Below are 23,408 nucleotides of genomic sequence, written 5' to 3' on the forward strand. Positions count from 1 at the left end.
ACTCCTCGAACATTCCAAAAATAGTCATGCAATTGGCTCGCGATGGGTTATCTGTGAGTGTTGTGCAACTCTAGTTATGCTGTTTGAGTGTGTCATAGAAGGCCTTCTATGACGGGGCCGCCAATCTGTCCATCGCGATCGACCAGTCGATGTTTGGGGCTTTGCCGGTTGGTCACGAAAATATTAGGAAAACAAAATCTATTTTCCTGGCACTCTGGCTGTCCCCCAAAATGGTTTTGGTTAGCATTGCCGTCCTGGCCGTCTCCCAGTGCGACCACGACTCTGTACGGTATTGTTTTGCAGTGGCACTGATTGGTCTTCCATGGATGACATCATCCTCTGCATATTTTTTTTTTTGCATTTAAAGGGGTATTTATTGTCAATGAGCAAACAGTACAAAAATACTCTGAACAAACATTTTACGGTCATACTTCGCATGTTTCACAGTTAAAGCTACACATCTGGCTGAAGCCATGATTTTCTACTGGATGCTTCACATGCTGCAGTGTAAAGTCAAATGCTGGAACCGGTTCAGGATACTCTGTTTCATCACACTTAAAGACGGAGGGCATAGTTAATCTGTAGTTTTTATAGTCTTTCTGAAGAACATTACTGTGCAATTAATATGTTACACCATTTGTATAGCCACAGTTAATTGACACCCCCCTCTGTGTTTGCTACCCCATAAAGCATTCCTTTGTCTCACTGACATTACCTATGCAGTGTGTGAACACAGACGCAGCCATAAAGTTCTTTATTGCACGAGGCCTTTGTCTTAGCTTTTATGTGGAGTTTGCACCTGTTAGCCTGATGTGATTCTCCTTTGCTTTGCGGGAGAGCGCTCATGTGGCTAGATGCATTACACTCTGGGCATTCATGATTAAATACTATATGTTTAGTCTAGTTATCTCATGGCACTAATGGAGCAGGGCCCATGCCGCTCACACAAAAAGAAAACCAACGCTTGAGGAAACCCGCTTGGGATCAGAAGCAAGGAAAGATGATTGACTGGGGAAGAAACATTTAACACAACAATAATTCAGAGGGGTGAAGCCTATGTTACCAGTCAGAGCGTCCAAGTCATCTGTTTGATGGCGCTGTACCAGTCCCGGTACCTGCTCCTGTTCTAGAGGAGCTGTAGTCATCACCCCGTGCATCATGATCCTCAGCTGCTTCAGCCCTTGCCCCAGCAGAGCTAGCTGTCCCAGTGTCCTAAGCTAAAGCATTCTTCTCCTTAAGACCTAGCACTTCCAGCAAGTCACCTGTGCAGGGCGCACTGGCCATCCTGCCAGAATGGCCTTGGTGAGCCTCACGTGCTTGCCGTTGATGTGCAGTGATGTTTACAGTATTGAGTATAATACGAGGCAAGACAAGTTTATTTATCCAGCACAGTTTGTACACAAGGTAATCCAAAGACGGGTAAAATCGCTTCATAAAATCATTCCATAAAACATAAAATCACTCTAAAATTCTTACATAAAATTCCGTAAAATCATTCCATAAAACAAAAAAAAAATTCTAATTGAGGAGTGCAGATAAAATATTTCCAGTTGTCATTTGCACAGTTGAGTAGATGCATTTTCAGCCTGCACTGTTGCACGTTTTATGGAAGATTGTTCCAGATTTTGACAGCATAAAACTGAAACGCAGCCTCATCATGCTTAGTCCTGACTTTGGCCACCCGCAGGAGACCGCTCCCAGAGCTTCTCGGAGCCCGGGATGGTTCATGTGACTCAGAAACGTACTTTGGCACAAGACCATGAGAAGACTTGTGCACAAGTAGAGCTGATTTAAAGTCTATTCGCTGATCGACAGGAAGCCAGTGCGGAAACCTGAGTACTGGACAAATATGGTCATATTTCCTGGTTCTAGTTAGTACTCGAGCAGCAGCATTCTGGATGTACTGCAGCTGTTTTACAGCTCGTCTAGAGAGGCCGGTGAGGAGGTCATTACAGTAGTAAGCCTGCTGGAGACAAAGACATGGATTAGTCTCTCTAAATTTGGCTTAGACACGATCCCCGTGACTTTGGCAATGTTTTTTAGGTGGTTAAAAACTGCTGACGTTATTGATTTAATGTGGCTGTCAAAGTTCAGATCTGAGTCCATTATGATCCCTAGATTTCTAACTTGATGATCAGCTTTTAGAGAAATAGCCTTAAGGTGACTAATAACACTTTCTCGTTTTATTTCTGTGGGCCACAGGCAATGATTTCAGTTTTGTCTGAGTTTAGCTGGAGAAAGTTGTTTTGCATCCACACACTGATCTGTTTTAATGAACACTTGTTTACCTACAGTATGTTGTCTATTGTGTTTTCTCAGCAGTTTCTCCTGTTGTCAGTCAATCAACTCCTTCCCTGACCTTTTGTCTTCTTCAGCTGTCTCACATTTCCTAATGAACCTGTGTCTTAAACCTCTTGTCAGGTTCTTATGAACAATGTCATATCTCCTGTTCTTAGTGTGTGTCAATTTGTGTCTGTTCCCATTTTGCTAGTTTGGTTATTTTACGGGAATTTGTCTTGTCTTGTGTTCACTTCTGATTTTCCATTTGCTGAGAAAAGGGCCTTTAATGTTTTCCTGCTGTTCAAACATCCATCCATCCATCTTCCTCCACTTATCTGGGGTCAGGTTGCTGGGCCAGCCGCCCAAATTTAGAGCTTTACCTTCAGCTTGTTCTTCAGCACAACAGGCCGATACAGAGTCCACATGACTGCTGATGCTGCACCAATCTGCTTGTTGATCTTGCCCTCCATTTTTCCTCTCACTCAGGAGGTAAGACCCCAACATACTTGATAGAATCTCCTCCACATAGAGCAGAATCTTATCCCGGCCCGGAGAGGGCACTCCACCCTTTTTCAGGTGAGAACCATGAACTCAGATTTGGAGGTACAGGAGAGCCACGCTTTTGCGGCAGTTACGTTCTACGCCTACCAGCGAACGGCAGAAATCCGTGAGTAACTGATAGAAAATGTATATTTTTAGCACATGGCTTGCTCCTAACCCTCCCGCTACCTTGACATTGACGTTCTCCTCCAATTTTGGATCAACATTTGCAATAAAAGTGTTTAAATACAGCTACAGAACCCTCTCACCTTCAATTGCCATTGTTGACTAGCAACGGATGCTAACAAGCTTAATGCTAAATGCACAATCCAGGATTACTAAATGCATTTAAAGTATAACATGTGTATGTGCTCACCACTGATGATAATGGAAATGATCGATGAACAGATACAATCACAGTCGCGGTGTAGCTAGTCGTGGCATACAACTACGGTGCATTCATGGACCGCAGATCAAAGTGCAAAATCTCAAAGTCGGAAGACATAATTCAAACATTATTAGTGAGCTATAAAGACATGAACATACATAAACATTGACCTATAATATCACATCTTTATAATTTTTTGCGACGTGAATGAGATGTGTATTCTGTGGAAAAAAAACGGCCTATCTTTGGAGAAAAAACTAAAATCTACAAAGTTGCGAGGCCCTGTATGCTAAATTGTGAATGTGAGGGAATCCATTGTACTGATTCTGAAAATAATGGCCAGATGAAGCCAACGGCACTTTGATAGCTGCATGGCCAGGTGAAATTCAGGCATGCAAAACTAGACAGGGGTGCATTACTTGTCTTTACACCGGCATGGGATGGTCCAGGTGCAAGAAAATGCAGTGCTGCAAGGAATTTTCCATATGAAATATGGCATGGCTCCTTTTTGTGACTGGTTCCAAATCAGCCCTTCCAGTAGCTCAAAAATGTCATTGCTGGATAGACGGTATGTCTTCACTATTTTTATTTCTGACAGTCCAAATATGATGACAAGCGCAAGGAAGAGTCTCTGTGGCCATCATCTGTCATTGCGTGGCTCCTTCGCACCACAATGACCACAACCATTTGTGCACCTGCCTTTCAAATGCAGAGAAACGACGCAAAAATACAGATTGCAAACGGTTTCAGTTTGATCAATGAGTGGGTGGGTGCTAAATGTACATTTGCATTTCCTCCTCCCAGTATTGTGCATGTTCTGATCATCTGCATATATTCTACATATCCATGAAGGCAATGAAGGCATGAGCTTTGCGCTTGCAATCAGGTTTGCACATGTTTTTATCCTTTAGTAGATTGGGAGCTTCCTATAGATTATGGTGGTATAGATAATACAGAAAATATTGGGAAAGGCACTGAGTGTAGTCATTTTAAATTCAGTTTTACGACACAATTTCTGATCAGCAAACTGGCCTAACAAAGAAAATGTTAAAGAAATATGTTGTTAGTAAAAAATAAAAAATAAAAATGTTTCTTGCTTGCTCGGATTTTATTTTTTTGTCTGTCATAATTAAATGAAAAAAATATTTAAATAAAAAATATTTAAAATATATGAAATATTTACTTATTTTTATAAAACTTACTTCTTTTAAATAATATTCTAAATATTTAAACATATTTTATCTGTCTTAGATGTCATGTTTGTCATAAATAAATGAAAATAATCTACAGTCTGTTAAATATAATCTTTAGGAATTTCCTTATTGTAAAGAAAACTAATATATGGGTTATCTTACTTAACGTAAGCAAAATAATCTGCTTATTTTAAGAAGTATATGTCAGATTTTAGTGCATAATACGATATAATAAGCAAAATTTTGAAAAATGTCAACTAAAAACTATCAAGATACAATGAGACAAGAGTTAAATCATTTACAGTGGTAACTCCAGCCTCATGCCGGTAGATTAAAGAGCACATGTAATCATTTCCCACCTGTTTTCAAAGTAAACAATCACATTTTCATGCCATTAAAATGACTCATGGTTTACTTGGGGAAAAAAACCTTCACTGTGGCTCCGTGACTGAAGCAAGGACCATCTGGAGAGACTGAGTGCTCATTAGCTTCACTGATTGTATCACTCCTACACTGGGGGAAAAAATCGACATAAAAAGCCACATCAAGGCCCAGGTGGGATGAGGGTTTTGAAGGCTTTACACCCCCGTACAGTAGCTTCTTTGGTCATATGATGCCATCCACTGGACACAAGCAAGTACTATACTGAGGCACAGACTGCCCCAGTTCATGAAGCTTCTGCTATTGTAGCTTGAAAGTGGCTTCACGTGACTGAAAGTCATGAAGTCCCAAAGTGATGTCAAGTCAACATTTTGGAGAGGTTGTCATGTGACAGTCATGTGACTATCCCAGAAATTGGCTTTCCCAAAATGGATTTGTGTAAGCGAATTTCCAAAAACGCATTTTTTGCCATTTTTGCCAGATCATTTTACAGTCCACCCCACATTTTAAAATGCAATTTTGAAAACGGACATCCTTTTTTTTTTGTTGTTTTTTTTAAATATTCACACAATTATCCAAACATCGCACTCAACGTGCGTAACTTCTACATTGTGTGCAAAACAACACACATTAGACACTTTATTCATCTCCAAGAGGAATTCAGGTTTGGAGCAGCGCTCCAAAAACCATAATAAATAATAATAAAGTCATAATAAACAATCAAAGCAACACAGGCAAGATAAGAAAAGAAAAATTAAAAAAATAGAATAAAAATAGATACATAAATAAATAATACGTAACGGTTCACTTCCAATTTGTAATGCATAATAATATCTAATAATAATACATAATAATAATTATGTACGTTAACGTTTTTTGTGCTCACACTCTGTTGTGTTGTAAAGCCGGCTCTGGGTGTCTCGTGTTTCTCCTAAAGTCCAGTGTTCTCTCGTTTATCCATTTTTTTTTTACTATTATTATATATGTTTTAAGGCTGGCCGCACGGTGGCCAAGTGGTGCGTGCGTGGGTTTTCTCCAGGTACTCTGGCTTCTTCCCACATTCCAAAAACATGCATGTTAGGTTAATTGGAGACTCTAAATTGTCCATAGGTAAAAATGTGAGTGTGAATGGTTGTTTGTCTATATGTGCCCTGCCATTGGCTGGCGACCAGTCCTGGGTGTACCCCACCTCTCGGCCGAAGTCAGCTGGGATAGGCTCCAGCTTACTCTCGCGACCCTAAGCGGCATAGAAAATGGATGGTTTTAAGGCTGTAAAACCCCTCACCATACACAGGCATTAACATTTTCTCACATATCCCTCTTGTTTAAACACTCTCAAAGTTAAAATTTTGTTTGAATTTTAATGATCAACCTAATAGGTTAGACACAATAAATTATTAAGTGACTCAAGCGTATTTCACTCCTCAGACTGTGCCTCTTCGTCCTGGCGTTGTTCCGCTGCAGTGTTTTTGTATCCTTGTTAAAACATATTGCTCCTGTCGTCGTATTTTCCTCCTCCTCGAATCGAAGATTCATTGATGACAAATCCACGTTTCCAGTTTTTGAAAGATCCTGAGCATTATGGGAGAGAAAAGTGAAGTGATAGACCCCCCCAAAAAATCACACCTGCGCTGAGCCAGAGGATCCAATTGGTTGTCCATCAAGACACAGGGCGGTCTTCCACCCAAATTAAGGCCCTTAATGGTGCCGACTGCAGCGCAATACCCATCAGACGGCATCTGCAGGAAAAGGGTTTAAAAACTAAAAACAAATTCAAAGACCTCGTCTCCTTCAACACCACAAAACTGCCCGTTTAGACTTTGCCAGGGAGCATCAAACATGGGACATTGAAAGGTGGAAAAAAGTTTTATTCTCTGATGAGAAAAAATGTAACCTTGACAGTCCAGATGGCTTCCAAGGTTACTGGCATGACAAGGAGATCCCACCTGAGATGTTTTCTACCCGGCACAGTGGAGGGGGGTCCATCATGATCTGGGGTGCTTTTGCATTTAGTGGACCACTGGAGCTTCAGGTTGTGCAGGATCGTCAAACGGCAGCTGTGCAGATGTTGCAGCGGGCATCCCTCATGACTGAGGGCCCTCGTCTGTGTGGTAACAGCTGTTTTTTTCAACAGGACAATGCTGCAGTTCACAATGCTCACTTGACCAAAAACCTTGAGCTGTTTTGTGTATGAACCGCAGGTTCTACACGTGTGATCGTGAGATCTGTGTCAGCTACATAAATAGACTGTGACATTGAACCAATGTAACACAGTGTAACCTGCCAAATAGTTGAAATAGGAACCCCACACAGAGGAACAGCTCATACTAAACAATGGACAGCAATGGATTGTGCTGTTTTTTGTTGCTTATCATCACAAGAGGTGCAGTTTGTGTTCTTCCCATTTCATCACCTTTGTGGCAGTTAGCTGATGACTCTCTGCAGACGGGTGGGTCAAGTTCTATTTTGTAGTTACTGTTTTACTGTGGTCACTGGTTGGTAAGAAAACATTGCCAAAATGTTAAAATTGAAAGTAAAATAGAAAATTGTACTGCTTGGTGAAAACAAGGCTTTATTACTGTTTTGTTCCAAGACACAAACAAAAACAATAACAGATCTGCCCTGATTGTGTGCTTGTGCTTGCTTGAGCTATGCAGGAGCAACTGGAGACCATAATCACCATAAAACAAAACTGGGAGGACACAGCAACTCACATCGACCAAGGACTTCTTCAGGGAGAATAACATCACTCTTTTGGACCATCCTGCATGTTCCCCTCCTTTAAATCCCATAGAGAACATTTGGGGATGATGGCAAGGGAAGTTTATAAAAATGGCCATCAGTTCCAGACAGTTGATGCCCTTGGTGAAGCCATCTTCACCACTTGGAGCAATGTTCCCACTAGCCTCCTGGAAACACTCGCATCAATTCAATTCAATAGTTTTATTGTCATATGCACAGTAAAACAGGTAGTTTTGCTGTGTAATGAAATTCTTGTTCTGTTCATTCTCCCAAAAAAAGAAAGAAAAACACAAGAAAATGAATAAGAACATCAGAAACATAAGTACCAATAAATCAAGCAACAACAACACAAGAGACATTAATAGAAATCAATAAATAAATAATATAGTGCTATGAGTTGTGCTTGTGTTGCGTGCGGCGTGTGTGAGTGCTTCGTTGAGAAGCCTGATGGCCTGTGGGTAAAAGCTGTTCGCCAGCCTTGTGGTCCTGGACTTCAAACTCCTGTAGCGTCTGCCTGATGGTAGGAGTGTGAATAATGAGTGTTGTGGATGTGTGCTGTCCTTGATGAGGTTGTGTGTTCTGCGTAGGACTCTAGAATTATAAATGTCTTGCAGTGAGGGGAGGGCTGCCCCAACAATGTGCTGTGAGGTCTTGATCACCCGCTGGAATGCCTTGCTATCGCGTGTTGTACAGTTACCGTACCAAACAGTGATGGAGGCAGTAAGGACACTTTCCATAGTGCATCTGTAGAAGCAACTCAGGATTGTGGTGGACATGCCAAATTTCCTCAGTCTTCTCAGGAAGTACAGTCTCCTTTGAGACTTCTTGATGATTTGTTGGGTGTTGTGAGACCAGGTGAGGTCCTCGCTGATGTGTGTGCCAAGGAACTTGAAGGTTTTCACCCTCTCCACCTCAGTCTCATCAATAAACAGGGGTCTATGCGGCTCCTTTTCCCTTGTTCTTGGGTCAATGATCATCTCTTTGGTCTTATCTGTATTGAGATGGAGATTGTTATCATGACACCAAGCTATGAGATCCGCCACCTCTCTTCTGTATGACGTTTCAACACCACCAGTGATCAGTGTCCTCCGCAAATTTAATGATGCTGGTGTTGTTCTGGGAGGCCACGCAATCATAGGTGAAGAGTGTGTAGAGGAGCGGACTCAGCACACACCCCTGTGGGGTCCCAGTGCTCACATTTCTTGAGCTGGATGTGCGATTGTGGACTCTGACTGACTGGGGCCTGCCTGTTAGAAAGTTAAACACCCAGTTACAGAGGGAGGGTGACAGGCCAAGTGTGAGGAGCTTATCTGTGTGTTTGTGGGCGCTGACTGTGTTAAATGCAGAGCTATAGTCTATAAATAGCATTCTTACATATTTGTCCTGGCCCTGTAGGTGAGAAAGGGCTTTGTGGATGGCAGTGTTGACTGCATCATCAGTGGACCGGTTCTGGCGGTATGCAAACTGTAGAGTCAAGAATCAAGCATTCCCAAAGCAATTTTTGAAGTGATTAACAAGAACGGTGGAGCTACTAATTACTGAGTCCTACTGAGAACATTTTTTGTTCTGGTTTGGAGAGTTTTTTGTTATTTTTTGAGCGATGGTCTTAAACTTTTGATCAGCTGATAAACAGCCTATTTCAGTTTAATTGTTGTTTTCAATAAATTACTTTTTCAAAGTGCTTTTTGTGTCACTCCCCCTTTTTGCTTTTGCATAATGTAGCTCTACTTAAAACCTCATTAAGATCCAAATGTACAAAATGCAAATTCTAGCAATTTTTCCACTGGTCTTAAGATTTTGGTCAGGAGTGTATGTAGTATTCTACACTGGTCACTAGGTGTCAGTAATGTTACTGTAATGTTCGGTGAGACACACAAGCTCCAGGCTTGGTCACCGGAACATCAGGCTTTTATGGCAGGTTTGATTGGTCTCACAATTGGCTATTGTTGCGACCGTAACTCACGCCAAGCTAAAATTCAACTTCGAATCCCTGACGTCAATTTCTGTCCGACCCCCACATGCCTTAAATGGCTTATTTTCTCTTTTTATGTCTACTATATGGGGTAACACAAATGTAAAGGTGATTAAGGGGTGTTATTTCATGTCTAGAGGGCTCTAGTAATGTTGAAAAAACAAATTTAGAAGGTCATAGACAGTCATGTTGTCATCCAGCTTTTTTGTTGACTGTCATTATGTTATATATACACTGTAATGCTTTCATATTTTTCTGCTGTCTTCTTGTTTTGGCCATTAGCTCATCGAGGTCTTACAGTTTTCCAATATTGTTGTCTGTCCTGTCATCGTGTCCTGTGTCCCTATTACCATTTGATTCATGACATTACTGAGCAGTAGTTGTATTTACTAGCACAATGTCGTCATAAAACTGTATTTGCATGTGTAGCCTAACAAATAAAGTGGTCCAATGAAGCTAGCAGTGATAGCCAGGCTGCAAACAAGTTATCAAACTCTGTCAAGTATTTTTATCATGTCATTTCATGACCTTTCATGATATCAGCGTGCAGCAGCTGAGTAGGAGGTGCTTGTGTTTATGTGGATTTGTAGCACACACTAGGGAACAGAAGCACACAAACAAATACTTCATCTAAAAGGCAGACTCACTAAAATTAGACTTCATTGGAAGCGCAGCCATGGCTGAGAAGACGAGTCGGGCTGATCAGGAGAATAAACTGGAACAAGAGCAAAACCTTAGGTATTTTGATGACCAAGCTTTTGAAACTACAGCCAGAAGAGAATCCACTAATCTGGATTTGACTGAAGAAGAGGAGACCTCACCCCAAACTGAAGAAGAGACTGAGTGTCCAGGTTGCCAGTCAGTGGGTGTTGTGACTTTGCCTTGCAGCCACAAGCTATGTCTACGTTGCATTGAACTGAGCCAGCAGGAGATGGGTCATGAAGGTTGCACAATCTGCTATGGTTCCCAGTTGATGGACTCTGTCCTTCACAGTCTGTTGGGTGCCTTGTTCCAGGGGCAGCCCAGGAGATATGGGGTGACACCACAAGCAGAAGCAGCGATTTTAAGGACTGCTGCAGAGGAGTCCAAAACTTATGGTGAAAATGGTAATTTGGAGAAAGAGCAGCAATGTGTGAAGCATGGAGAACCGTTCAGTGAGTTTTGTCTAGACAAGGGAGACCTCCTCTGCCAAAAGTGTCAAATGAACGATCAGGAACAACACCAGTGCTGCTCCATTCAAGAGGCTGTTCTTGTTTGTAAGGTCAGATGGGGGAAAAAAACATATGCAGATTATACTTTTTATTTTTTGAATTCATGAATGCGATTGTGGTATGATCATATTTGCTAAGAAATATCTTAAACAACACTATAAGTTGTTGATGGTTGAATATATGTAATGATTTAACATTACAATCAAAGCACCTGTTTTCCATGATGACACTATAGATAGCTTTTTTAATGTGTTGTTGCGAACCCTGCTGAAACCATCCAATTATCCATCCATCCATTTCCTCAAGCCCAATCACGGGAATCTGGAACCTACCTAAGCAAAAGACGGACCACACCCTGGACTGGCCGCCAGTCAATCACAGGACACATATAGACCGTTCACTCTCACATTCACACAGGGGTACAAGGTGCATGTATTCATAAACTGACTTTTCATTACAGAACTTTTGGTTCGGTACAGGCGTAGATTCGGTACCGATTTCCCACATGGTACACACGAGAGGCAGGAAGTGTTTCTCACGCCATGTGTCTACTCGGTAAACTAGAGAGCAAGAGATCGTGCAAAGGAGAAACCAGAGCCTGGAGATTATCGGCCATTGTTTGGGAGCGTTTCACCTTCCAGGTGAAATACGTGAAACGAACGAAGGCAGGTGGATACGCTCTGGCTTCTCGCAACCCTTCTTCTAACCCTGTTAGAAAATGAATGGATGGAACATGGAAATTGTGATGATTAAATTACTTTTCTACTAAGTGGTTCAATTCAGTTCAGCTCACGATGAAGGCATTTGCTGTCCAGAACCAAAAACCTTGAGCTGTCTTGTGTATGAACCGCAGGTTCTACACTTGTGATCGTGAGATCTGTGTCAGCTACATAAATAGACTGTGACATTGAACCAATGTAACACAGTGTAACCCGCCAAATAGTTGAAATAGGAACCCCACACAGAGGAACAGCTCACGCTAAACAATGGACAGCAATAGATTGTGCTGTTTTTTGCTGCTTATCATAACAAGAGGTGCAGTTTGTGTTCTTCCCATTTCATCACCTTTGTGGCAGTTAGCTGATGACTCTCTGCAGACCAGCTCTATTTTGTACTTACTGTTTTACTGTGGTCGCTGATTGGTAACAAAACATTGCCAAAATAGCAAATTGTACTGCTTGGTGAAAACAAGGCTGTATTACTGTTTTGTTCCAAGACACAAACAAAAACAATAACAGATCTGCCCTGATTGTGTGCTTGTAGAGGCAGATGAGATCTACCATCAGAGCTATCCAGGAGCAACTGGAGACTATAACCACCATAAAACAAAACTGGGAGGACACAGCAACTCACATCATGGTACCTCTTGAGTGATGACAGTTTTTCACAATATAACAGGAAATGTAAAACTGAAAAATGTAGTTGGGCTGAAAAGTAGCAAAATAAAAGCTGGATAGGATGACAGGTTACAATGTATTTGTGAGCGATATTGCAAATTTTGGTGTTGATTCAGTACCAAGTAAATACATGGTCGTCCCTGTGAGATATGGCCGCCGAAAACCAGGTCGTTCAGTGACCGAAAGAGCAAAATTGCAGATACAAACGGTCCAAATCAATTTCCTCAATAGAGTGACTGGACTGGAGATAGGGTGAGGAGCTCAGTCATCCTGAAGGACCCGCTGCTCTTTTGCATTTAGAGGAGCCATTTGAGGTGTCTCGGGCATCTTGTCCGGATACCTCCTGACGCCCCCCTGGTGGGGCGTTGTGGGCATGCCCAAACAGGCCATGCTGGAGGGATTACGATTTTTGGCAAACGGCTAATATATTTTTATCAACAAACTTATTTGTGAACAGTTTCGCAACATACATATACTGTGGTGTGAAAAAGTGTTTGACCCCTTCCTGAATTTATACACACTTAAATGTTTAGATCATCAAACAAATTTATGACAACACAACTGAACAATAAAATGCACTTTTTAAATGAAACTTGAGACATTCCCTTTTTCACATAGGAACATGTAGGTTTGGATTTTTTTTTCTCCCTTAATAATAAAAGGTTTCATTTAAAAACTGCATTTTGTGTTCAGTTGTGTTGTCATTGACTAATATTTTAGTTTGCTTGATGATCTGAAACATTTAAGTGTGACAAAAATGCAAAAAAATAAGAAGGGGGCAAGCACTTTGTCACACCACTGTTTATAAAACTTTGGAGTTTTTTCAATGTTTTTTAGAGGGTTTTCTAGGCAGAATAGGTGAATCCCCATTTTCTTCATTGTTAGTGAAAAACTGCCTTGGCTCGGCGGCTATCTACAACTCACAGAAAAGGGAAAGACGTGTGTTCTTCTCATATAAGGATTGTGGATGATGGACAAAATAATAAAAGAAAAAGTGCAGTTATCCACAAACTCAAAATTATTTTAAGAAACGTGTCTGTAAAGGTTTTCTGTTTTGTTTCTTCTGTTCATTTTCTCAATAAAGACTCCAGCTGAGTTACATTTCAGAGCTTTTACTTTGTAGTACTGTAAAACTGAACATAGAGAAATAAAGCATGTTGAAGTGAAAGTGAAATAAAGCATAATTTTTATTCCTTGAAATGTATTCACATTACAACGTTACTATTTAACACAATCAAGCAGAATCTTGTCATGTGATAGTCTTCTTTTTTTGACATTGTTCACAGACCCAGTCAATAACAACCACCCAGATCTTGAGGGAGGAATTTGAGAAGATGCACCAGCACTTGCGTGACGAAGAGGCCGCTCTGATGTCAGAGTTGAAGCGGGAAGAAGAAGAGAAGATTCAGCAGGTCGAGCACAAGATAAACAAGTTGAGTAACGACATACGGAACCTGACTACCGGTATCAGAGAATTGGAAGAATTTATGGAATCAGAGAACATCTTCTTTCTAAAGGTAATAACTGTGGGGGCACATGTTGTACAAATAACAATAACAAAAATAACACAAAAATATTCTTGTTATAATTGTGTGAATGCTAGGATGTCACAAGATCTCGCAAAATTAAAACCGTATTATATCATATATCATATTTTTTTACGTTAACAAAACAACTGCCTCGTGGTCACTCGTGGGCACTAGCTAGACCTTAAATAAATTAACTCATCACAGAGTGAATGAAAATGAACTTGATCATTTTGTCATGCATTTTATGTTCATCTAAAATTTTAAATGATGTTACTGTTTTGTTACAAGCCTGTTATGGACATTATGGACCAACTGAAATGAATGCACAAACACATTTAATGGGCAGGTATTGCTGTCTTTCACATGACGTCATGTCCAGTAGCGTCGTCACAGGCTGAAACACGTGGGGGTCAAGCGTATTTGGCTACGTTCACACTGCAGCTCAATTCCGATTTGTTTTGCTGAAACACGTTGAGGGGAGCAAACACTGAAGCAATACTTCCATAAACAAACGGAAATGCGTGTGACGTTGCGCTTTTGTGCCTGCACGTTACCTCCCAGAAACTTTGCGTTCACATTATCAAGTCAAATTTTAGGGCAATGTGAATGACCACATGAAAAATGGGATTTGAACCAAAAATTTTGAAATAACTGCAATGTGAACGTAGCCTTTGTAACTAGAAGTTATGGAAAATCATACCTGTGGAACTTCAAATAGGGATTTTGACAAAAGTTACAACTAGGATAAGGATAAAGGGAAATAGTTCAAGAAAACAACAAAACCTTGACTGTGGAGTTCCCCAGGGATCAATTCTTGTGCCCATCCTATTTGCTCTATACCTGTTTTGTTTCCACGCTTGAGAGGCGGTTTGATGAGGTCATCTTTTGCGTGCCGGCAAATACGGGAGGCCATAGGCCTATATACAGATTATGTTTATTATCGGCTTTCGTTACAGGGAGAAATCCCGATACCGACCGATATTACATTTTTATGCCAATATCGGGCCGATAATATCGGGCTGATATTATCGGACATCTTTAGTACTTACGCATGTACGAATGATTTCAACACCTAATTTGTGGACCCAATCAGATGTAAAGAAGTTCCATACTTTTGTAATTATTTCATTCCTTGCGTGTAGAACACAGGTCCCGGGGTCCGGATTTGGCCCCCCATATCATTTTATGTGGCCCGCGAAGGCCTAGAAATAATGCAAGTCAAAAGGACACTTATTTTAATATTATTTAAAAAAATATTTGTGTATATATATTGTAATTTTGTTAGTAATATTAATTTTGTTTTTACTTTTTTAAGCTTTATTTTTCATTATTTTACTTGTATACGATTGTAAAATTATATTTATATTATTGTATTTTTATATGTATGCTGTAGTTTAATATTTTTTGTACTTAACATAAATATATTTAAATTAGTAAAAAATGTCATATTTAAAACATATTTTTACAATAATGTAATAAACGTTTACTGTTACATTTACAATAAATAATAAAATAATATATTAAAGTAAAAACAAAATTAATATTACTAACAAAAACAACAGAAAATCTTATATTTTTTTGTTGTCAAATCCAATTTAAAATGACTTTGTATTAGTTATTAATGAAAAATGAATATAATAATTAATTATTAATGAATTTCTAAAATAGAATTAGAAAAAGTGGCCCTCTGAGGATAACCATAACTGCGATGAGGCCCACGGTGAAAACGAGTTTGATGCCCCTGGTGTAGAAGCACGTCTGGCCCACCAGACAGCTTGACATGTCAACTTCAGTGCTTTCTTGGTAATAGTTCACATTTTGAGAAGTCTATTCCTTCTTAAGAGTATCACATTCAGCTATGTTTTGAAGATATGGCTTGTATATTCAGCTCTAAAACGTTACAGTACTCTGACATCTGCGCATCTCCGTGGTAATTGAAGACCGGAAATGACGCAAACTGCCTCCAGGTCATGTGGTTGCAACCAAACAATTCCAATGAATGTATACCAGGACTGCGCTTCTGGCAACATGCAGGAAATAGACAACAACTCCCAATTTCCATACTTTGAAGAGGTTTGCTCTTGGTTGACCAAGGCAAATCCATATGGACGGAGCCACAGGAGCCCCTTTGGCATCAAAGTAGACCTACTGTATAGGAAAGTAAGGACACAAACAAATAAGTGTCCATACTCACATTCTTATTCCAAATTCAAATTTTTGCATACAGACCTTCAAAACCTTCAACCAGACTTTCTTCTAATGTCATTCAATGTTTCAAGCAAGTGTGGAAATGAACACTTGAGCAGCATGACAGTGGACAAGAAACGATTTCCAAAAAGCCTTTCATGCTGGCTTCATTCTCTTCCCTCCAGTTGATTGAACTTGTTTTTTCTCCCTTCAGAATTACAGAAGTGCCTCTCAAAGGTGAGCAAGCTAATTTGTTGCTTCTTGTATGAATAATCACATACATGTACTGTACATACAAATCTTTGTTAGCTTTATGTCATAGGTGACAAAATGGATTACTATTAGTCTTACTAATATCAACATTTCAACTTTTTCTCTTTAGATTATGCCTTTTTGGTCTTTTTCTCAATTTGTTTCAGGTTTTTTTGGGTTTGTTTCATTTTATTTTTAGACTGTGGCAGGGGCAATCGAAACAAGCTGCTATGGTAATGGTTTATTTAGGGATGCTGCAATCGATCGGCTCCCGATCAGTATCAGCCGATTTCGTTGAAAAATCACAAGATCGGCATATGCCAATAAATTCCATTCAACGTCGATTGCTAAAGCTGATCACCTGTGGCTAGCACTATTGCAGACCGCAGCGATCCTTTTATGCAGTATCGTGTCTTGCCCTAATTGACGTATTGGGCAGTGTCGTCCTCCCACTTTCCTTCAAAACAAAAACAATCATGTCTGCCGTGTGGAACTCAACTGCCAACACATGCCACGAAGACTATCTTGCGGGCGTAGCACGTTAAAAAGCTTTAACACGGCATTTGAAGCGCAAACACTTGATGGAGTATGGTGAGTTTTTGAAGATGACGGTGTGACCAGCAGTCAAACGGTAGCTATCATAGCCATGTGGCCAACACTCTCCTGTATGTGTGTGACAGTCCAAATGCTAAGCTAATAACTTGAAAAATAATTGAATTCATCGGACGAGATGACCAGTCTTTCTCAGCAGTGGAAGACACCGGGTTTGCAGAGTGCTCTCTCACTTAGCTGGAAGTTCCACCAACGTACTCTAACATCCAAAGTCTCATTAACTCATTCAATACCAAAGACGTATTTATACGTTTTTAGAAACCCAAACACGTATTTACACGTATTGTGCGTATTTTTGCGCCAGAGGCAAAAAGAGGTGATGATGCAACTGCACAGTAAAAGATGTCACTTTTAAAGGAGCTTTAAGCCGTACAAATGGCCACAAGGTGTCAGAAGTGTATTTGATAAGCGCTCGGTATGGATCTTTTGGATGTAAAAACACACTCGACAGCAAGGAGGAAGTGGAAGAGCATGGTGGAGTGTAGCGTGCAGAAGGTTACTCACTGTAGGGACATTTTAATTCATGCACGCGTGTGTGTGCACACACAGTTTAGTTCGAAATGTGAAATTCATGGTGTTATATTTTGTGTTGTTTATGTTGTGGTATAATTGTTGACATATTTGAGCTGTCACAAAAGCAAAAAAAATGTGTCCAAGTGAAAGTTATACTTGAAACGTGTCTTTTCACAAAAAGCTGTTTTTCTCCATTTTCTTGTTGGGAGCTGATATTTTCCTGAAACTCAGTTATGTTCAACTGGTGATTACTTAAGAACGGAAAAAGGTAGAAACAAACTTTTTTTTCCTGATGAGTCTAATAGAACACAATATTCTGTGTGCCTTGAAAGATCAGTCAAAATGTTATCAATCCTTTGGAAGTTTCAGTGATACAGTATATGTTGTCTTCAAAAATTAAGTCCAAAATGTTTTTGTCTAAATGAAGGTGATTTTATGGTTCCTTTTTTATATCATATAGCCAGTAGCAGGGGTTGCAGCCAGGAATTCTGGGTGCCATGAAAAAAATCACGTTAAACCCCGCCCCCCCTCCAACTTTTTTATTAATTTAATCTATTTTTGAGCCCCCTGGCAGTCAAGGGACCTTGGAACTGTCCTGACTTTTTCCCTTTATACGGAACCCCTGGCCAATAGCACTCATCATAAATGAATTGAAAAACGTATAATTAATCCATGTGATCGGTATCGGACGATTTTAGTCCTGGAGGAAACCCTGCCTGAAACGGCAGCATAAAACCCTGATCGGCGCATCCCTAGGTTTAATTTAGTTCATGCATGCTTAACATGTATGAACAAGTACAAGGACATCACATGATAACACTGGCACAATTCACTATGTCCGAAAAGGAGCATGTTACACTCTGTTAGGAACCCAAGTTGCAAGGCTAAAGTAGTATTCCGGGAGAAAAATCCATTTTTTATGTATTCAACAGTTAGCATGTTTGAGAGTCAACAGCTGATGACATAGACAATAGATGACAACTTCCGGTTCCGGTTGGCATTTTGTTAGAAAGCTAATAGGATGGTAACAAGAACAGTTTGTTGTCAAAAATACATTAAGAACACAGTTGGACTCACTCAGTGTATTAATAATAAAAATAATAATAATAACATCCTATATTGTACGCTAAGTGAAGAATGCACGCAAACATTTTTGACGTGAACTGAAAAACACGGGGCGGACGCTAACCGAGGTTCCACTGTACATTAAAGTATGTGGGCCTGTCTCATTCTTTCAGGCAGTTTTATGGCATGTTTTAAAATGTAAAGCCTAAGGCGACATTTTCCATAATGCAGCTTCCGTCACAAATACTGCAGTTTGCCAATTTCACCTGAAATGTTACCTTGGTGATGCACTGTCACATGTTTAATGTATGGAAGTGCCACGGTGTGTAATACAGTACCAGGCTCTGCTGTAAATGTAGTGGTAAAAAAAATGTGTTATGCTTGGAGTGCCTTATCTTAAGTTGTTTGTCTCAGGACTCCGTACAGAGTGGACGAGTACAAAGATGAATTTGGAGCTCTGATTGATGTCCCCAAGTACCAGAGCTGCATTCAACACCATGTCTGGGAGAAGATGCTGAGAATAATCCACTATTGTGAGTAGGGACGTCCCAATACAATTCCGATTTTGCAGCTTTGCATATTGGCCGATAATGATATTGATCCAATATCAGCACGAATCATACAGTATAGAATTTTATTACTTGGTGTGGAATGTTAGAAAAGGTGATATTATCAAGTGATATTACTCAAACAGAGAATAGTCAGCAACAATAGGAATGCGAAAAACTGACGCATTTACTTCTTTGTGCAGCTGGTGTACAGCTTTGTCCACAACAGGCACAATGTAGTGAGGCTCAAGGTGCTCATTGAAGTGTTTAAACCTGACATTACTCACGCCAGGTGACGGAGGCTGGTTCTTTTTTGTTTTGGCCAATGAAACGTTTGGGTTCGTTTTTCCAAATAAGAGATCCGTTGGACCCACTTTTCTGTATTTTCAATTTTTTATCATTAAAATTGTCTGAAACCTGTCACTAAGTACAGCGCTGGCCCTCTGCCCTTCAAAGGAGGAAGCCAGAAGGTCCCGAACTGGGAAGTGCCTACCTTGTTATGCTATTCTTAAGTCCCGCCCAAGCAGGGGCTTTACTCTTTCCTGAGTGGATCAGTATGTGACTCTGTGTCTGCATCTAACAGGCTCCAGCTCTTGTCAATCAAGGGTGTGTGTGCTTTCTACGTGTGCAGTTGTGGCAGACTTGATAAGGTTGCCAGGCAACCTGTCTTTCCAAAATACAAGTAACAGTGCAACCATAGATTCTACTGTACACATATTTCTAATTCTCGTCAACCCTAACACCAATGACTTTCTGCCGCCTTGTGGGAGTTCCTCACGCTTTGCAAATGTGTCAAAAAAGCGGTTTAAGGAAGCCGTGGTGTTGCGAAAATCCTTCTTTCCACTTGTGCGAGAGGTTGGTCATATTAAATTTCCATGGATTTTAACGAAAAATACTTCCACAGGGCTGACATCACTCCTACTCCTTGCTAAACACGCTAAGCACTAAGTCTAATGCTAAGAAGTATTTCATTTATTATTGGTTAGCTTAAGTATAACAACATTAAAAAGACCAAATTAAGAGACTTATTATAGTCTAAAATTGTGGGTCTTGCTTAAAAACGCATGCATTTAAATGTATTGAATGCTAAAAAAAAAGATATGGCTCTCAGAGAATACATTTTAAAACATGTGGCTTTCATGTTTGTCATTTCTGGTCGGATTTGCGTGATGGAACGTAGTTCTGCTTAGTTGCTGGTCATTTAAGTAAAGAGTTTGGCTTCTCAACAATATGCGTTGAAAAGAGTACACACAAATAGAGAGGCGACAGTGCACAGGGACACGGCGGGAGACAAATATAACGCTGAGCGATTTGTGAGGTCTGATGTTTTTGAGGAAGCATTTTTATGATGAACGCATATTGTTTTGAGAAGCCAAACTCTTTACTTAAATGATGCAGCAACTAAACCGAACTACGTTCCTCATCATGGAAATCCAACCAGAAATGGACTCGCGGGACCAAATGGGGGGGTAAGTCACTGTTGAAATAGTCCACTGTTCATGGGGATGTCATATAACTTCATGTAAAAAAAATCCGAACTATCCCTTTAATTTGGCCTCCATCCGACACACAGCTGCAGATATCTGCTGCAGAAAGAAAGAGACAGCGTCTCAGCGCTGCAGCTCACGTTGTGTTGCAAACAGTCCCTTTAAATGTAAGACATTTGAGAAGTTTGAGTTGAAAAATGTGGTCACCGCTCATCATTGAGGGGTGATAGTTGAGTAGACCAGTTGAGAGCCACTGATTTAGTCCTCTTGAATCTACTTTAGTCAAACACAGTAACTGTGTACACTCACCTAAAACTGTACAAAACACAAATTAGTTTATGCTCATGTAAAAACACATGTGCTTTTTTCTTGACAAAACTGTTTACCTTTAGTATCTATCCTTTGTTTTGATGTTATCCTATGACACCAGTGTCCCTTTATCCACAGTCCCGGTGACCTTGGATCCCAATACCGGCTCATCGTGTTTAGTCGTGTCTCCTGACCTGTCCAGTGTGTTAGTGTGTGATGAACAGCCTCTTCCAGACAACCCAGAGAGATTTGTGAACCCACAGGGCGTCTTGGGTTCAGCTGGATTCAGCTCTGGGAGCCATCACTGGGAGGTGGAAGTCGGCGAGAACAGCCAGTGGTCTTTAGGGGTGGCCAGTGAGAGTGTAAATAGGAAGGACTGGTCTGGATTGGATGAAAATCCTGTTGAATCTAGTGGTGGCCTGTGGACTGTGTCCCTCTCCTCTGGCGTGTATCGTGCTTCTCCCGGCCACAGTTCACCTCTTACACTCAGGAAAACACCATCCAGAATCAGAATCCAACTGGACTGGGAGAGGGGGTGTCTGACTTTCTCTGATGCCAACGGCAACACTCTGATCCATAGATTTAAAAAGCAATGGAGTGGCACACTCAGACCATACTTTTCTACCACTTGTTCCAAACACCCTCTGAAAATCACTGAAGCAAGGGTCACTGTTGGAACAGAATAGCATCATGATAACATACAGCACGGTAAGGAAGGAAAGCATGACCGAACCCAGCTACTTGCGGGGCTTACGATACGAGACCCCCAGGAAATGGCTCCAAACTTTATAATATGCATCCCACAGTTCTCAAACACATTTTAAATTCAGTTTGACACGTTAAAAAACAAGACATGCACCCAGTATTTAATGACAAAACGTGCTGTTACATCACATCACATCAAAGCATCTTCCCGTCGTCGAAAATATTGAGTGAATTGACTTGAGACAGCACCCTCTGCTAGAGTCATAGCTAAGGCACTCTTTTTCCTCTGCAGATAGTGCCATCAAACTATTTTCTATTTAAAGTCCATCTTCTTTGACTTATTCTGCCTAAGACGAGAAGCCCAGACTTCGCTCTTCCCATCTACAGTACTTCATCCAGCTCTTCCCAGCACATCCTGAGAGACATAGTGTCTTCAACACGTCCTGGGCCTTCCCCGATGAACAATTCAGACTAAAGTACAGTTTGTATATGTTGAAAATGCATGTTAGTGTGCTTCTCCCCTATCAGTCAATCCATTCCATGATTTCTTTGGGTTAGTTTTTACGCTTAATGCCTCGTCTGACACAACCCGGCCAGCTATCTCCGAGTTAGCGTAGCGGCTGGGAGTCAGAACAGCGCCAACCGCACAAAATGCAGCAGCATGTGTCCCTACGCTACCATTTTGTGTAATGTCTAAAAATTACCAGCCTTCGAGGCTCAGTATTATATAAACTTAAAGGGATGGTTTGGATTTTTTGACATGAAGTTGTACGACACCCCCATCAGCACTGCAGTCCATTAACAGCGACTTACCCCCCACTTGGTCTCCTAAGTCCAGTTCTGGTCGGATTTTGGTGATGAAGAACGTCGTTCCGCTTCGTTGCTGGGAACAATTAAGTAAAGAGTTTGGCTTCTCAAGACGAAGACACTCGCATCTTCTTCCGCTGTGGAACACAAACATAAAGAAGATGGCCGCGGCGCTCCGTTGCGGAAGCAGACGCGAGCGTCTTTGTCACATAGACAAGGACGCACAGGCGACAATGCGCAGGAATACGGTGGGAGACAAATATAACGCTGAGCGTTTTGTGAGGTTTTATTTTTTTGAGAAGGCATTTTTGTTGAAATGTATTACTCTTTTGAACGCATATTATTTTGAGAAGCCAAACTCTTTACTTAATTGTCCCCAGCAACTAAGCGGATCTACGTTCTTCATCACAGAAATCTGACCAGAACTGGACTTAGCAGATCAAGTGGGGGGTAAGTCGCTGTTAATGGACTACACTGCTGATGGGGATGTCATACAACTTCATGTCAACAAATCCAAACTATCCCTTTAATTACAGTATGTGAACAGCAGTGAATAACAAAAAATCTCAGTCGTTTATTATTAGTTTCCAACCTCCGCACTTTTAACAAGCACCTTCACTGTCCATTTTTAAAGCCCGTCTTAAAAAACACGTTTACTGTTTGGCCTTTGACCCAGCGCGAGATATTGATTTTATTGCATGAAATATGTCATGAATTTATTTTTTATTAAAGTCTGTTGTTTGTATCTATTTTATTGATCTTGTTTTGTTGTACTGCTGCTTGTATTGTGTAATTTTACTGTCCAGCTGTACTGGTGTAAAGCACCTTGTATGGCTATTATGTGATGTGTGAAAGGTGCTTTATAAATAAAGTTAGCTGGTTGAGTGATTGATAAATACATATTGCAATGTGACCACACCCGCAGGTGAAGATGAAACAATAGCTACAGGCTCTACAAACTAGGAGGGAAATTTGGATTTATGGAATCAAGATCAACTTTGCATGATCCAGATCCATTTGTGACAATATCACACATTTTTTAAATTAATCAGGAACATGATTTAACTTTAACTAATACATCAATGAACAAACTAGCCAAATAATAACAAAACAAACATTTGAGATATGAAGAGCAAACATTTTTTTTCAAAGTGCAGGAGTTATAATGACAGTAAGAATTTAAGAACACAGGCGCTGTTCAAAAGATTTCCGTCGGTTTCTTAAGATAGAGCGGAAGGCTTCCAATGAAACAAATTGTGACAATTTCAGATCAAATTGGAGGAATTCCGA

General features: G+C 40.5%; 1 protein-coding gene across 2 annotated transcripts; it reads left to right on the top strand.

Moving 5' to 3' along the window:
• Positions 1-10,159: 10,159 nt before the first annotated feature.
• LOC129192628 (E3 ubiquitin-protein ligase TRIM35) lies at positions 10,160-22,488 on the top strand. Of its 2 annotated transcripts, XM_054796818.1 has the most exons (7): positions 10,160-10,757; positions 11,971-12,066; positions 13,391-13,621; positions 16,035-16,057; positions 18,677-18,795; positions 20,745-21,054; positions 21,664-22,488. In XM_054796818.1, exons 1-7 carry the CDS (start codon positions 10,173-10,175, stop codon positions 21,728-21,730), a joined length of 1,431 nt encoding a protein of 476 aa, XP_054652793.1. In that variant the 5' UTR covers positions 10,160-10,172; the 3' UTR covers positions 21,731-22,488. The 2 variants fall into 2 exon arrangements, with proteins under 2 accessions (XP_054652793.1, XP_054652792.1); XM_054796817.1 differs by having other exon boundaries at positions 20,745-22,488.
• Positions 22,489-23,408: the final 920 nt, after the last annotated feature.

Source organism: Dunckerocampus dactyliophorus, chromosome 13 (genome assembly GCF_027744805.1).
Source record: "Dunckerocampus dactyliophorus isolate RoL2022-P2 chromosome 13, RoL_Ddac_1.1, whole genome shotgun sequence".
Taxonomy (NCBI): Eukaryota; Metazoa; Chordata; class Actinopteri; order Syngnathiformes; family Syngnathidae; genus Dunckerocampus; species Dunckerocampus dactyliophorus.